Below are 15,659 nucleotides of genomic sequence, written 5' to 3'. Positions count from 1 at the left end.
GTGTGGGCTGTTATCAGAGAAATTCGTTTACATTGTCCAGGCATGTCTGTGAAGATTCTCAGTCATCCAGGTGAGGTTATCTGGAAGTTGAGTCATGTCAACTGGACGACTTCTCAGTTTAATAAAAACGCTCACCCAAGTAGCTTCTTTAGTCTGACTGAAGAAGACTGAAGATCCATTCTGACTGAAGAAGCTACTTGGATGAGCAGTGAAACGTTTCTACTAAACTAACAAGTCGCAGACACGACTCAACTTCCAGATTGTCCAGGCTTGTTTTTTTGTTTCATCACTGTGTCCTGAGCGTGCCATGGACTCTGTAACTTGTCGCTAAACAAGAATTCTTGTAGCGTCTGAAACTCTCACCACATTTATGATGATCAGACCACCAGTGTCAGTGTCTACAACACCTAGAAATAAAATAATAATTTAAGAAACAAGTGATCAAAGGGTTTATTTATTTTATTTATTATTTAATTTAAATCAAGTCCAAAAGTACAAGGAGAGGGGAATGTAGCAGTGATTGTGCTCGGTTGAAAGGTAAGGTAGTGTACAGTCAAGAACCCGGACACACTCTTCCGTCTGGTCTCTTATCCTTCACCCGGTCAGGACCGAAAACTAAAACCGGAGGAGAGGCGGGAGGGAGGGGAAATGTGATTATTATCTTTTTTTTCTTTTAAATAAAGGACAATCAAGGATGGAAAAAAAATGATCTTCCCAACCTGATACAGGTTACAATGCCGTTCCTGCTAAGCCACACACACACACACACACAAACACACACAAGCATACCAGGGCTTCTTCATGATTTGGACAGAACGAACGTGCACCCGTAGAGAAGAACGTCTGGCCCCGTGTTCTACACGCCTCAAACGCCAGTGGTGGATTTTTTTTATACAGTTATTGTCGTAAACCAAACAATCCTGCTCGCAAATACTGCTTTACACACACCCTGTCAGGACACACAACTCACTCTCTCTCTCTCTCTCACACACAAACATACAGACACCGTGACTGCTAACAAACCGCTCTGATTAAACATCGTTTTGTCGTTAGCCGTATCTGGTATCGTGCCAAGTAGCAGGCTTAGCGATCATTGATCATGTGACGTACAGATCAGACGACACACTAAAGAAACAGACTTATAAATGTCAGAGAGTACTTCTTCATACTTTCTCAAAAGGACAGAGCAGTATCGTCATGCACGTCGCAAAACCATTCCTCCTCCGCTGTCTGAAATCAACTTAAAAAAAAAAAAAAAAAGAATTATTCTGACCGGAGGAGCAGAGTGCGTGTGTGTGTGTGTGTGTGTGTGTGCGTGTGAGAATGAGAGAGACAGTGAGAGAGAGATGGAGAGAAAGGCACGCCGGGGTCCGTTCTCATTCTGAGCTTTAGAGATACACATTCGAGACGACACCACTGAAGCCGCCGCCCCTATACGTTACCCTCTCTTCGACTGACCTTAAACAAATAAATAATGTTACACGAATCCGACAAGCTGACCTGTTAACAATGAAAAGCGGCTTAGCTAGCAGTAAACTACATGCATGCGCAAGCTAACATCTCTCTCTCTCACGTGTTTCTAGAAGATGAAATGAAATGTCACGTAACACTAAAACTACACCCCACCCCAAAGACCCTGGTGGTGGCGGTGTACATAAAGGGCGTCATCACGTATCTCTGCCCCTCCGCGTTCATACTAGCACGTTTGAGTTTCTTGTAGGCGTGGCCTGACCTGCATACTTTATAACTGTTTCGAAAGGGAACTCGAAAGGTTTGCGTGCTCATCCGTGTTAAAAACCGTCCGTTAGATTTTAGCGTCAAATTCAGAAAGCAAGATAACTGTACAAGTCAGGTAGGAACTGAAGGTATGAGTGAAGAACGCCGGACCAACACGTGAGACACGGGACCGGGCGACGCGTCACGTGCAAACGTGAAATAAGCAGCCGCGGGACACTTGCTAGAATGAACGCAGGGTAAGAACGTGTATATCTATGGTCCAAGCAGACACACACATTCTCTCTCTCTCTCATACACACACTTTAAGTAAACTCTTGCACATTTTCTCAGTCTCTCACACACACACACACACACGCACGCACATACACACACACACACACACACACACACACACACACACACACACACACACACAGGAGGCAGTGAAGCCTAAACCCTTATGAAGGACTTCAGAGCGTTGAGGTTTGTGCTGAATGGGGCATTCGAGTCTAACACACACAGACACACACACACACACACACACAAACGTTGGTAAAATGACACACACACACTCACTCTTGCTCTCTGTGGGGATAAAAATATACTGAGACCATTCAAGGTTTAGGCAAGGGCAACACCTCCCTCTCTCTCACACACACACGCGCGCGCACACACACACTGGTCTGAGGAAGGGTGGAATGGTTCATTTCTGGTTCTTCAGCTGGTTGGAGAGCCAGTCGAGGCCCTCGTACAGGCCGTCCCCGCTGGTCGCGCACGTGGCCTGGATGTACCAGTTGCGGTGGCGCAGCGCGTGAAGCCCAAGCTTGTCCGTGATCTCGGCCGCGTTCATCGCATTGGGCAGGTCCTAAACAACACCAACGACAGCAGGCGGTACGTCATCATAATGCTAATATTTATCATTGCTACAGCATAAATTTGTGAGAAAGTGCATTTAATACACGTGAAGGTAGCTTAAAACAATCAATTAAAACCAGTAAAAGGTGATTCAGTCACAGAATGCAGAATTCAGTCACCTGCTTGTTTGCGAAAACGAGGAGAACAGCATCGCGCAGTTCGTCTTCCGCCAGCATCCGTGTCAGCTCCTCCCTCGCTTCGTTTACTCGCTCTCTGTCATTGCTGTCCACCACAAAGATCAATCCTGAGAGACAGACAGACAGGACTGGCATGACGACTGATGTTTTAAAAATCTCAAAAGCATGTGATTTCTCCTAAGATAATCACAAACTGCAACCGCATCACTGTCATGGGTTAATTTTTTTCACTAAGAGAAACATGAAACTAAATAAAAGGAAAATGATGCATCATGACAAAATAAAGGAAGTATAAATTATTTTTAATAGAAATGCGGAAAAAGAATAACATTCAGATATGAATCGCAAATTCTTTTGAGCGCTGATTCATCTATTGCCACATATGACCTCCACATGAACATCATCTTTTTTTCCCCCGTTTAGTTTTTACACCTATAACAGAAATTCACCGGTCGATCAGCCTGTGACCAAACCTGACTGGATACACCTACTCTTAATGGTGCAACAGAAAGGCATTTTTATGACGTCTCATTATCAAGTTGCAAAAGTTGGTTAGCACCATCGCCTTCAACCTCCAGGGTTGAGGGTTCGATTCCCACCTCAGGGTCGGTGTACGTGGAGTTTACATGTGCATTTCCTGTGGATTAACCAGGTTTTCTCCCACAGTTCAAAAACATGCAGATTAGGCTAACTGCCTGTAGTGCGTGTGTGCGTGTGCCCTGAGCACTATAGAAGATGAATAAGTGAAGTTGTTAAGGTAGAAAACTTTGGCATTTTTAAAAAAAACATTTTAAAGATTTTACGTCTTAAGGTGGTAACAAAAAACATCATCAATCAACAAACAGTGATGGATCGAGGCAATTCCCATCCCTATTGCTTAGAGAAACTTTAATTTTTTTTTAAACCCTCATGTGTGATACTTAATAATGTGTCAATTTAATTAAACCTCCAGATTATATCATCACCATTAATTTAAAGATTTTTTTTTAACTCACACTCTGTAATTGATGTGTACTCGACTGAACTAATCCCAGGTGAATTAAATAACACGCTTTAATTCCAATGACTTTCATTTGTGGCGAGATGCAAAACAGCTACAAAAACAAACAAACAAACAAAAAAGTGTTCTTGGCAGTTTATAGGAAAGTGTATGTTTGTTACCTTGTGTGTTCTGAAAGTAGTGTCTCCACAGGGGTCTGATTTTGTCCTGACCGCCCACGTCCCACACTGTGAAACTGATATTCTTATACTCCACCGTCTCCACGTTAAAACCTGCAGCACAAAAACACACAAACATGACTGTTGACATAAAGGTCATAACTTCATTCACAAAACAGTTTTTATCTAATTGCTATGCATGTGTGTGTATATACACATGTATGTAATGCTTCACTTCAGGACATGCTGCCCTTAGAAGAAATTATCTTTTTAAAACTAAGGGTGGGGCAAAGAACTCTAACCTGCACACACGGCACAAGCCAAAAAATAAATGTTTGTACAAGCATAGTTGCTTCCTTTTGTTCACACACAGAGTCAATTTTACATTCTGACTCCAGACACACCCTCGAGCCAGACCAAGACGCACAACAGGAAAGACAAAATTTCGATTATAGGTCGTGCTCTACTACTACTTATAATAATGCTCTGCAATAACAACACGGATTCTCACGTCTCAAGAGAAGTCCTTTAAAACCCCGGCCCTGTTATTTAAAACAAGAAAGGGCACTTAAAACCTTTCTACTTTCCTCAGGTATTTAACCCCAGTTCTGTATCATTTTGTTTTATTGCACCGTGATAAAACTTCACGGGTTCACAAGACTCAGACCGCTGTTCCCACCTATCCTGAGTTTCAGGGCGTTTTCACGTCAGGAACGAATGATTCGTACCGTGCTCAGGAACGATTGTTCACGTTGCTCTTTGTGCTCCATACACTTGCATTTTTACAATACATCACCGATGAGACAGCAGGTGGTAATATGCACCTACTTGGTTTCTGAGCCACCATTAAACACAAGAAAAAGATAACGAGGACGTTACTATTCGTACTGGCTGTGTGGGTTAGAGGAGACTGATGGCACGAATGATGTCGCATCTAAACAGCAATTTACTATAATTCTCAAATACGATTGGCTTCCATATTTGATTCGATTCACGCCCGGGTGTGCTGTATTGTTCTCGAGACCACCTCTTTAAAATATGGTTCCTAAGCGCAAAAGGATTGTGTTCTCATTGAGCAAATTAAACCAGACTTTGGGGTCAACTGTTCGCAGAAACAGGGCCCTTAGACAGCGGCTCTCATCGTACCGATTGTAGGGATGGTGGTGACAATCTCGCCCAGCTTGAGTTTGTACAGGATGGTGGTTTTGCCAGCGGCGTCCAGACCCACCATCAGGATCCTCATCTCCTTCTTCCCAAACAGGCCTTTGAAGAGATTGGCAAAGACGTTCCCCATCCTTCCTCAGAGATCTTACAGAGAGAAAAAAAAAAAAAAAAAAAAAAGACACTGAGAAACAACAAAAATTCAGAAATAATAATATAAATGAATCACAGTTTGCCTCAAGGTATCGGATCGTATACTACTCTGACAAGACTTAAACCTTTTAACCATCGTAATCTGAACAAAGTGTGTAAAAATTCCAACCAAACTAACAGGGCTCTAATCTCCAATGGGCTGAGGCAATACGCTCTCGGATTGGTCACCTGCCATGTCAATCAATCAACCGGCCTCTTCCTGTGAAAGTAGGCGGGTCTTAGCCACGTTCATTGTTACTTACAAAACCAGGGCTTGTGATTGAAACATAAATAAATAAATATACATCTTGTATGTCTGCTTCTTGTAATTACATAGCGAAAAGCTTTAGCAATAACGAAATAAACAAAACACATAGGTCATTAACGATAAATTGCTAACTCATTTCTATATACAGTATTTGACCACTTAGCTAGCAGGTATACATATTTATATTTATAAAGCACAGTCATTTTTATTTTTTATTTTAGCATTTTAAATAGTCGTGTACATCATCTATAATATGTTCGCGTGCAATTTTACCAGCTGTTAGCATCATAAGCTAGGCTTTTTTTAACCAACCCGTATTCTGTCAGATCCCGCCTCCTGTCCTCTGATTGGTTTATGCTTCTTTAACCAATTAAATCATTGGTCAAGCTATCACGCAAGAACCAATGACAAAGCAGGAGGTGGTTATCCGTCGAAATGTGGGTGTGAGGGGAAAAAATGAGCCAACTTAGCTATTTGACTTCCTACATACATATATATGCCATGACTACGTGACACTATATTAACGTTAAAAGGAAGAAAAAATATAATTGTAATATGAGTTAACTTACTTGTCACGTGTTAGAAAAGAAACGTCTCTTGAGTGAATTCAACTTGTAAAAAAACGAGCCTTCTGGAGAGTTCTCTCTCTGTCACCGCGGTCACGTTAAAATGGCGTCACGTACACCTCACCGACACCGGCTTCACAAACCCCGCCTACTATTACAGAACAGACCAATCGTGTCAATGAAAAATCGGATTTTAGCCCGCCCCTAAGGGCTGCGCACCAATCAGAACGAAGCAGGAAGTAATTGTTTCCCATTTATTGTCGCAACTGCAGACACACCTAAAAAAAAAAAAAAAAGTCCTGATGCTCGTCATGTTTGCATAATCGCTCTCACTGTTAAAGGAAAACGTCACCGAGAAAATGATTCTAAAGATTTGCTCCTTGATGCTGTATTTATATAAATCCTGTGAGGAGAATGTTGAGTTGTGTTGAGTTGTGTCCACACTGATATCTCATCATGGTAGTGTCGAAGCAGTTACAATGGCATTTAACTGGAGCGTAAACATTCCAAGAACTGCTTTTCTTACCATTTTGGGAGAAATCTAGCTTAGAAATAGTCACAGAGGAAAAAGTACCAGAACGCAGGTTACGGTAGAGCCTCAGCATGGCTCCTTAACCATTACTCAATACACGCAATGTCATGAAGTGTTGTTGACAGGAGGGTTGAATTGTCAAAGTTTCAGCTAGGGTTCAGTAAAAGAATGTTAGAGCTCATTATGGTGGTCTTCATTTATATGCCTTATACATTACTCATTAATGGATTGTTTATTAAGATTCTTTCTGATATCGTGACACAACAGGCCTGACCTGTGAATGATTATCTAACATTATATAACAGTTAGTTCCGACCGAGCAATCCGATTGGACGAGTGGTGATAATAGACAGTAACAGCACTGGTGCTCTACAGCGTGAGTGAGAGTAGGTGTGTTCGGTCCGCAGTACTGAGAAGAGAGCAGCTGCCTGACAAAACCCACATTCACACCCAGTCACACAAAAACACTTTCAGTAAGAACACACATCTGATAACTCCTTAGTAATCGCTTCTAAGTTCTGTTCACAGCTAACATGAGCAACAAAGCTAACCAGCTTCTAACACAATGCTGAATCACAAATCCCTCTCGAACCCCTGACCAAGGGCACTACCACTTTGTGTGTGGAACAATGGATTGTACACCCTATGTAGCACACAAGCTTTCCAGTTAATGCTAAATAGGATTCAACCCGGAACCCGGAACCGAAAAGCTGATATTCGAAAGTAGAATAAAACAAACTGTTGCTCGCTAAATGTTGGTCTTCAGCTCCGAGAGTCGCGGTTAGTTAGTTAGCTAGTTAGTTCCACCGGTCACGAAAGGATATGTCTTAGCCGGGCAAAATAACTGGTTAAGTAAATATACAAATTATAATCTGTTGATTATAAATATTGTCACAATCAATGATACTGAATATCAGCATGACTGTCATGGCTTCGGCCCTCTGGCCTCGTGCCTATGACTGCATCACAGCCATGCTATATCCAGCAATACAGCCTTCTGTCTCATGTAATACTTAAGCGAAACACTTACATTTTTGAATAAGATTTTTAAGTTGCGGTTTCTAATTTTTAACCAGGTGTTTCTAGACTTGTAATAAGTATATAAAGTTAACGATGCACTCATACTGAAGATGTTAATGGCAATTATTTAATGTATCTGTTTTATTAGGGTTTTTTTTTTGTTTCTGACAAAAAAGCTCAATCTTTATTTAAAGAGAGGGGGAAAAAAAGCCAAGCACCAAAGGTTCAGGATCAGAGAGAAAAGGTGTCTCTTACAAGCACCAGAGGGTGCTAAAAATATAACTTCATTCCGCAAGTGTGTCAATAGCAGTAAGAAGTCTTTGTAAGTTACAGGTACCATGCTTGCTCTGGAAAAAGGATTTCAAAAGATATTCAAATTTGGCTCAAAATATTGAAATATTTCTTCAATTAGCACATTCATTCACAATTCCAAAATAAATCATGACATAAATGAAGTGAAAAAGGGGAATGTGGTGTCCATAGCGTGTTCAGGCTGCGATAGTAGAGCATGTGTCCGACTGCAGTCCGTCAGCCTCTTGCGTCTCCATTTTGCCGTCTCGGATCCTCCAGGTCCAGTTGGTGCTGTTGTCCGGAGCAGGGACACAAAGAAGCCACATTCGTGACTCCAGAACCTCTGTGTCAGGGGAGACTAGCTTCCCATCTAGCGTGGCTAAACTGAACGCTCTCATGGAGACCTTTTGTAAAAACACAAAAAGATGCCATATTTGCCATATTATTTGTCTGTTGATTGGGTGTCAAAAAAAAGAATAAATAAATCCTTAGACTCCTCACCTGTGAACTTATACCTATGGCAACATGGCCCAGTGTCACCTTCAGTCTTTCTCTGATCCTAAAAGTCCTCCCACTCACATCCTCGACCCAGACATCCACCCCGAAACCTACACAAAAATGCACATGGTCACGTTATCACTAAAAAAAATTAATGCAGAAAGTAGATTAACTGAGCAACCTGAGGGGGTTTACCTTTAAAGCTGATAGACGGCGGCTGGTTGGTGGAGACGGACCAATCGACATTGAAGCTCCGCTCATCTGTAAGACTGCTGTAAGAGGAGAAGACGCCGGAGCTCAAGTCATCCGACAAATCAGAACCCTTTAAAGAAGAAGCAGAAGTGTTTAGTTAGAGAGAGAGAGGGAGAGAAAGACGTAAGATAAATGAGACCTGGCAACCCCCGGATCCACACCTTGTCAGTTAGATCGGTGTCAGAAGTGCAGACGCTGCGATGGCAGGTGAGGGTTAATCTGGAGTTTTGCTCACATGAGGTAGTTTGATTTAAACCTGTCAAGACGAAAACATTCGCAATGCAGCATCTCCAAAGCATAGAAAGAAAGTTGATACGGAACAGAAAAATTTAGTGGTTCAGGTTTAACTCACTCGTCATCGAGGGTACACACTCTTCCTCCGTTTCGGACCACTTATCACCATCACGTCTACGTCTTGTGCCGTAGAGGATCTGCAGCCGGTGAAGCGGCTCCCACTCGTCCTCGCTGCCCAGCTCCCTCAAACTCCCCAAATCACTCTCTATCTCTTCATTGCTCTCTCCTTCCTCTTCATTCTGCTTCTCTACAGCTGCTCTTTCTCTCATTCCTTCTCCCAACCAGGGCTCTCTCTCTTCATCACTGCTGTTCTCGTCTTCAGAAAGTTTGTATTGCTTTCTCAATCCCCAGTACTCCATCCATCTTTCCGTCCTGTCGGCCCTTCCATCACTGTCCACATACGTGTCTTCTGAATCCGAGTCCTCCTCAGCTGCTCGTTCCCTCCATGTGCTGACCCACTGAATCCTAGGAGGGGCAGAGAGCGCTTCCTGACTACGGACTGTCGTTATGGAAACAGGAGGCAGGACCACTGAGGGTTTGTTGACAAGGCTGGTTGATGGGGAGATCTGAGGGCGGGGCTGATTCTGCGTAGCTAATTGGACAGGATCAGGGAGGCCGCCTACTAAACAAACACACACACACCCACACACTCAGAACATATTCATAAGGTCTAAATATTATGAGCGACCTGGTAACCGTGTCTCTAAACACCACCGACCTGCTCGCAGTGCTCTGCTGCTTTTCTCCAGCAACTCCCTGGCCGAGTCTCTCTCCCCCGGCTCCTTGACCAATCCCCCTCTGATGACGTTACAGGTGAAGGGGTGACAGCCTGCTGGAATCTCCCACAGAGGGGCCGGCTCACTCACGATCTATACGATAATACTTAAGAATTATGTCCAAGAGACTGAAACTATATTCAGTGATTTTTCTAACTATATATAATCCTGTGCAAAACTTCTTCATATTTGCGTCCGAAGAGCCAGACTTTCTTTCTTTTTTTTTCTAATGTAGACTTGAGGAATAGTTCTCCAGGCTTCCTGAAGGACTTTTTTTGTCTGTACCTGATCAATTTCAGAAGAATGGTTTTGTTTGTTAAGCCACACAGTGACCTATGAATCAATCAAGCATAAAAATAAATAAATAAAGACGTTTAATAAAGTCTTTTGCACAGGACAGTAGGTTGGGGATTACATTATTTTACATTACATTATTGGTAATAGTATAATTTTAAAATTTTAAAACTCACTGTAACATTATTAGTTATTATTAGTATTATATTCATATTAATTAATAATTTATCAACTGACTTTTTATTTACTTCTCTTATACAGTAAAACCTCAGATTGCAAGTAACGCGGTTTGCGAGTGTTCCGCAAGACGGCCAAACTATTTTTAATACATTTGACAAACGAACAAGTGTTGGGTTACGAGTACCAAATATCATGTATCACATATGCGCTTCTTGTTTTGATGCCGAGCGTCACTCGATCACAACGGTTTTTCTCTCTCTTGCGCTGCGGAATTGTGGGTAATCGTCTCTCCCTGCTGGGTCTCTTACTGGTATAATCAACTAGTCTCTTGAGCGTCTCTTACTGATATAATCAACATCTGTGCATGCGTGTACTGTTTACTATAACACTGTGACCACGTGTGTGTGTGTGTGTGTGTGTGTGTAAGACATATTTTATTTCGCGTGTAAAGCAAAAGCAAGTCTCATTAGAGAGGTTAAAGATTTATTTTCTCTCTCTGTATCAGCCTGCTCTTTGTGCGCGTCATTTGACACTGTGCCACACACACACACAGACCCCTCCTACCTTTGCCTTCACAGACACACACACACACACACAGACACACACACACACTCTTTCTCTCTGCTCTACACAGAAACACTGCTCTTTCATGATTCTTTTCAAAGGTAAAGTGCACGTTAATTTGTTTTATTTTTATTTACAGCAGTGATTACGTTCGAGTATCAATCGATACTCAATCGAGTATCATTAGAGAGATTTCTTGTTTCTTTTTTCCGATGAAACAGTGTTTCCATTTTGTGCGCATGTGTGTGAAAAGAGTCGAGGAAGGGTAATGGTGTAAGACGAGAAGGAGGAGAGGGGAGCTTACTTTAGATTAACACACACACACACACACACACACACACACACACACAGCGCCTGCACACACAAACAGAAACACTTATCTGTCAGGATTTATTTTTACTTTTTTTTTAAAGGTAAAGTGCAGGTTAAATTGTTTTATTTTTTACTTTATATTTATTCGTTTATGTAGAATGAATAATTTAAGTTTCCATTATTTCTTATGGGAAAATTCGGTTTACGGGTTTACGAATTTGGTTTACGAGTGTTTTGAAATACGAGCCCGCTTCCTGAATGAATTATACTCGTAATTCAAGGTTCCACTGCATATGGTTATTTATTAATTAAATTATGTGATTATTTATTTATTTACCAATGAAATGTTCTTAACTACTCATGAATCTTTTTAATCACTTATTTAATAATTACTCATTTACTAACTACTTATTTATTTATGTGCTTGATTACTTATAAACCTATTTATTTGTTATAAATATAAATGCATTTTATTTATTCTTTTTTATATTTAAATTTAATTTATAAGTATACAGTATATCGGTTATGGGTTAGTGGTTGTGGTGGGGTGCTCTTACTTTCAGGCAGAGCGGGTGTGTGTAGTAGCGCGTCCACGGCTGATGGCCACTGAGCATGTGCAGCAGCATGCAACAGCTACTCCAGATGTCCGCTTTGTCTGAACGAGGATCCCCATGAGCCACCTCGGGAGACATGTGACTCTCTGTGCCACGCAGACCGTTACCTAAAACACCATTTAAACACACACTGTTGCTTGGACATGAAGTTTACACATGTGTGTGTGTGTGTGTGTATGTGTGTGTGTATGTGTGTGTGTTGTGTACATGCACAGAGTGTTACCTTTAAAAGTCTTGGTGCTGTATCCGGTCTGGTCCAACACCTCAGATAATCCAAAATCACACAGGAAACACTCCCGCTTGTCCTTCGAGAGTAAAACGTTGTCCACTACAAACACACACACACACACACAAGTCTTAAGTAATATAGAAATGTTTCTTTTTATCTCTATATGAGTCAATCATGACTTTCTAAATGTGCTTTCAATTTTTTAAACACAAGAAAGAATAAAAAGCAACTAAACACACAGGATAAATCCTTCTATTTTGCAAGTAAAATGTGGAAAAATAGAAATTCTACAAACTAAAGCTTCTCTATTAATCACACATACGTACAATAAGATGTTATTACTGTTTATAACTTTGAGAATAGTGTTGTTTTCATTCGAGCATCAAAGGCATCAAACTGGACAATAATAAATTGAGAATGGAGCACTATACCCACTATAACTTACACATTCTTTTAAAACTCAGTCATGGTAATGTCATGAGGGGAACGCTCACCTTTGACATCCAGGTGAATGACCTTTCTGCCGTGCAGGTGTTCCAGAGCCTGCAGCACCTGACAGTGATAATAAAGAGCCAAGTCTTCAGGAAAAGGCCCTCGTGCTTTTAAGAACTGCGCCAATGAGCCTGAACAGAGGAGGTGAAACAGAGTTTCTGGGATTGCGTCAAGGTGTTTGATGTCTAAAGGTGTAATAAAAAACAGGAATAATTCGGAATGTACCTGTTTTAAGGTCCATGAAGAGGACAACATTGAGATCCTCACGTACAGCCCCGTAGAGCTGAAGGACACGTGGCGAGTCCAGTCTGCTCCATGTTCCCACTTCCTCCCAGCTGAAACTGCTCAGAGGAATCTGCAGGAAGTTGGTTTGATGAAAGGTGTAAGAAATTAATGATAAAAGATGAGTATAAAGAACAGAAACACTCTATGACACTGCTATAGGATGATAAATCTACACGTGGGTGTAAACAAAAGAAAAAAGAAAGACATCCAGTTTAAGTGTTATGGAGATCTCACCCTTTTGGCAGCACACGTAAACCCAGTTTGTTTGTCCCGCACACTGAAGACATCTCCATACGAGCCGTTCTGTATGTGACGAAGCACGGAATATTCCTGGCCTTCCCGATACTCTGAGTTTTTTGCCTGTAAAAACTGAGAGATTGTAACATTAGTCTCTGTTCGTTTCATCATAAAGACCATTTCCAGACAATTATTAACCCTTTACCCTTTGTGGATGGAAGAGGAAGCCTTTGTTTATCTTGACTTTTTCTTGATTTCGGTCATGCTCGGTCTCTTTCATCATCTCATGGAAAAACGGTGCGATGTAATGGCGATCAGGATGAGTCACGACGCCCTGTAGTTTATTCCATGTGAGATCAGAACAGTCCTTTAAATTAAAAACGGAGTGATGGTCCTTACCCTTATGACAGGCTGCAGTGCTTTGCTTAGAGGAAGCATTGTAGAGGTCAAAGGAAGCCTTGTCAAAATGGCTATTTGGTGTGTCGCAGTGTCCTGCCTCAAAACAGCCAAACAGGGAGTCACAGTGTCCTGCCTCAAAATGGCTGATTGGCGAACCACAGTATACTGCCTCTAAATGGCCAACTATGGAATCACAGTATCCTGCCTCAAAATGGTCAACTGGGGAGTCACAGTGTCCTGCCTCAAAATGGTCAACTGGGGAGTCACAGTGTCCTGCTTCAAATTGGCCGCCAGGCGAGTCACAGTATTCTGGCTCAAAATACCTGTCTGGCAAGTCACATTGTCCTGCCTCAAAATGGCTGACTTGTAGATCCCAATGCCCTGTTTCAAAATTCTCAGCCAGCAAGGTTTGGTGCCCTGACTTGAAACGGCTGACATGGTTATGGTATGCTTTGTCAAAATTGTTGACTACTGGGTCACAATGTTTCCTTTCAAACTGGCAGGCGGCTGACACACAGTGTCCTGCCTTTAAATGGCTGCCAAAAGCAGAGCAGAACTGTCCTTCCATGACGGAGGATGATAATGATCCCAAATCATAGTCAGTGATATAACCGGAGGCAGCAGAGCCTGAACATGATAAGGCAGAGCCCCACTGTGCCTCAGCAAAGCTGTAGACCAAGTTGCATGAGTCGTCCTCAGAGTCAAAGCTCCACTCCCAGTCTGCATTAACACAGCTTGAATCTGAGTCACAGTCACCTCTGATGGACTCGCTCTCACAAGAAGAATCCGATCCGAACAAGGCTTCTACACTGGTGCCTACTGCAATCTCAAATCTGGGACCTTGCACAACGTTGTGGGTTTTTTCAGTTCCTGTATAAAGACAAAGTGTACTCCAGTCTTGCACTGCACTAGAACAAAAAGTGTCATAACCGTTGATGCTTTCAGCATAAATGTACGCAGATTCTGGTTGAGAACTGAGCTCTGGAGATCCTCCACCGCTGGTGTAAATATCGGAGCAGCATCTCACTTCAAACCTACGGATGCTGGGACTCACTACACTGCTGGAAGGCTTTTCAAAAGGGGCACTTCTTGTTTCTTCCCTTTTTAGTGATTTCTTTCTTGAACTCGACCTCCAAAGTGGCTGCTTACATTCAGCCTGCTTGCTTGACGCTCCCCTGAGTGTTTTAGAGCGTCTTCTATGGAAAGGAGCCAGGGTTTGAGGTTGAGGCACACCATGCTTTACACTGGATGGACAGAATTCTTGAAACTGCTCAGCTGCAATAGAGGAAATAAACAACTAGACATCTATGTGTAAACAAATATATATCAAATTTGCAGCATAGTACTGTTAGGTTCTTGATTCTGGTTGCTCAATAAGCGCTGACGAAACAGCAACTGCAAATCACATGGTTTATATTAATAAAGAAAAGCTACACCTCAAACCCACCACGTTATTTTCTTAAATTGTATTTTAATTCTTTACTATCTACATTAACTGCATATCTAATTCCTACCACTTTAGGTGCTGAAGTACTATGTTCCTTCCTTTACAACTCCAAAACAACACAATAATTTATCTTCATCTTAGTACTGGGTAACCATTTGTAACCACTTCAAAAGCCACTTCACCTATAGCCATATTCATTATTTTTTCTTTCCATACCCTCTGCCTGGGCAATCACGGTTGTAATTCTGGTCTCATCCTCATCAAATTCCTGAAACAGAGACTCAGATTCCATCTTGGTTAAAGAATCATCGTCTTCTTCATTACTGACAAAACAGAAGAGACAGAGAAGAAAGATGTGTACGTTCATTATGTTTATCTCTTTGATACAAAACTTATTTAGTGTGGGAGCAAATGTGAAAGCATTTTCCGCAAAGTAAAACAGGCAGATGCAAGGTCATTTTGTACGAATGTAGGGTTTGACTAGCAGTTGTGAGAGATATTTTTGTGAACTTTAAATGCAACAACATTTTATGTTGATTTCAAGTCGAGTGGCTTTTATTGTCGTTTTAACCACATTCAGCTATAGTACATACATCATTTATCATTGCTACACAAAACAACACAGAACTTTGTGAGACGAAACAAAACTAAACTGGAATACATAAGGAAATGTGCAAGAATATAAATGTCTATGCTAAAGGAAACAGGGTCTCCAATGAGCTACCAGTCTGCTGCAGGGTGTTAAGATCCAAGATGCAACTCAAAAACCAGGTCCTAATAAAGCTGGAAGCTTGGCTTTTCTCAGCAGAGACAAAGCAGGGCATTCTTTG

The 15,659-nt window shown here is 41.7% G+C and overlaps 2 protein-coding genes across 2 annotated transcripts; both read right to left on the bottom strand.

Annotated features, from left to right (window-relative positions):
* Nucleotides 1-438: 438 nt before the first annotated feature.
* arf2b (ADP-ribosylation factor 2b) lies at nt 439-6,252 on the bottom strand. Its single transcript, XM_053493698.1, has 5 exons — nt 6,117-6,252; nt 5,073-5,234; nt 3,930-4,040; nt 2,751-2,875; nt 439-2,581 (listed from the first exon to the last, which is right to left on the bottom strand). Exons 2-5 carry the CDS (start codon nt 5,218-5,220, stop codon nt 2,420-2,422), a joined length of 546 nt encoding a protein of 181 aa, XP_053349673.1. The 5' UTR covers nt 5,221-5,234; nt 6,117-6,252; the 3' UTR covers nt 439-2,419.
* A 2,353-nt stretch (nt 6,253-8,605) lies between these two features.
* Nucleotides 8,606-15,144, bottom strand: LOC128519991 (uncharacterized). Its single transcript, XM_053494002.1, has 11 exons — nt 15,046-15,144; nt 13,189-14,657; nt 12,981-13,115; nt 12,687-12,816; nt 12,464-12,592; nt 11,964-12,068; nt 11,684-11,847; nt 9,719-9,869; nt 9,059-9,622; nt 8,868-8,962; nt 8,606-8,776 (listed from the first exon to the last, which is right to left on the bottom strand). Exons 1-11 carry the CDS (start codon nt 15,119-15,121, stop codon nt 8,606-8,608), a joined length of 3,189 nt encoding a protein of 1,062 aa, XP_053349977.1. The 5' UTR covers nt 15,122-15,144.
* Nucleotides 15,145-15,659: the final 515 nt, after the last annotated feature.

This window comes from Clarias gariepinus, chromosome 4 (assembly GCF_024256425.1).
Source record: "Clarias gariepinus isolate MV-2021 ecotype Netherlands chromosome 4, CGAR_prim_01v2, whole genome shotgun sequence".
In the NCBI taxonomy this organism is placed as follows: Eukaryota; Metazoa; Chordata; class Actinopteri; order Siluriformes; family Clariidae; genus Clarias; species Clarias gariepinus.
This window is presented reverse-complemented; position numbering and strand designations above follow the sequence as displayed.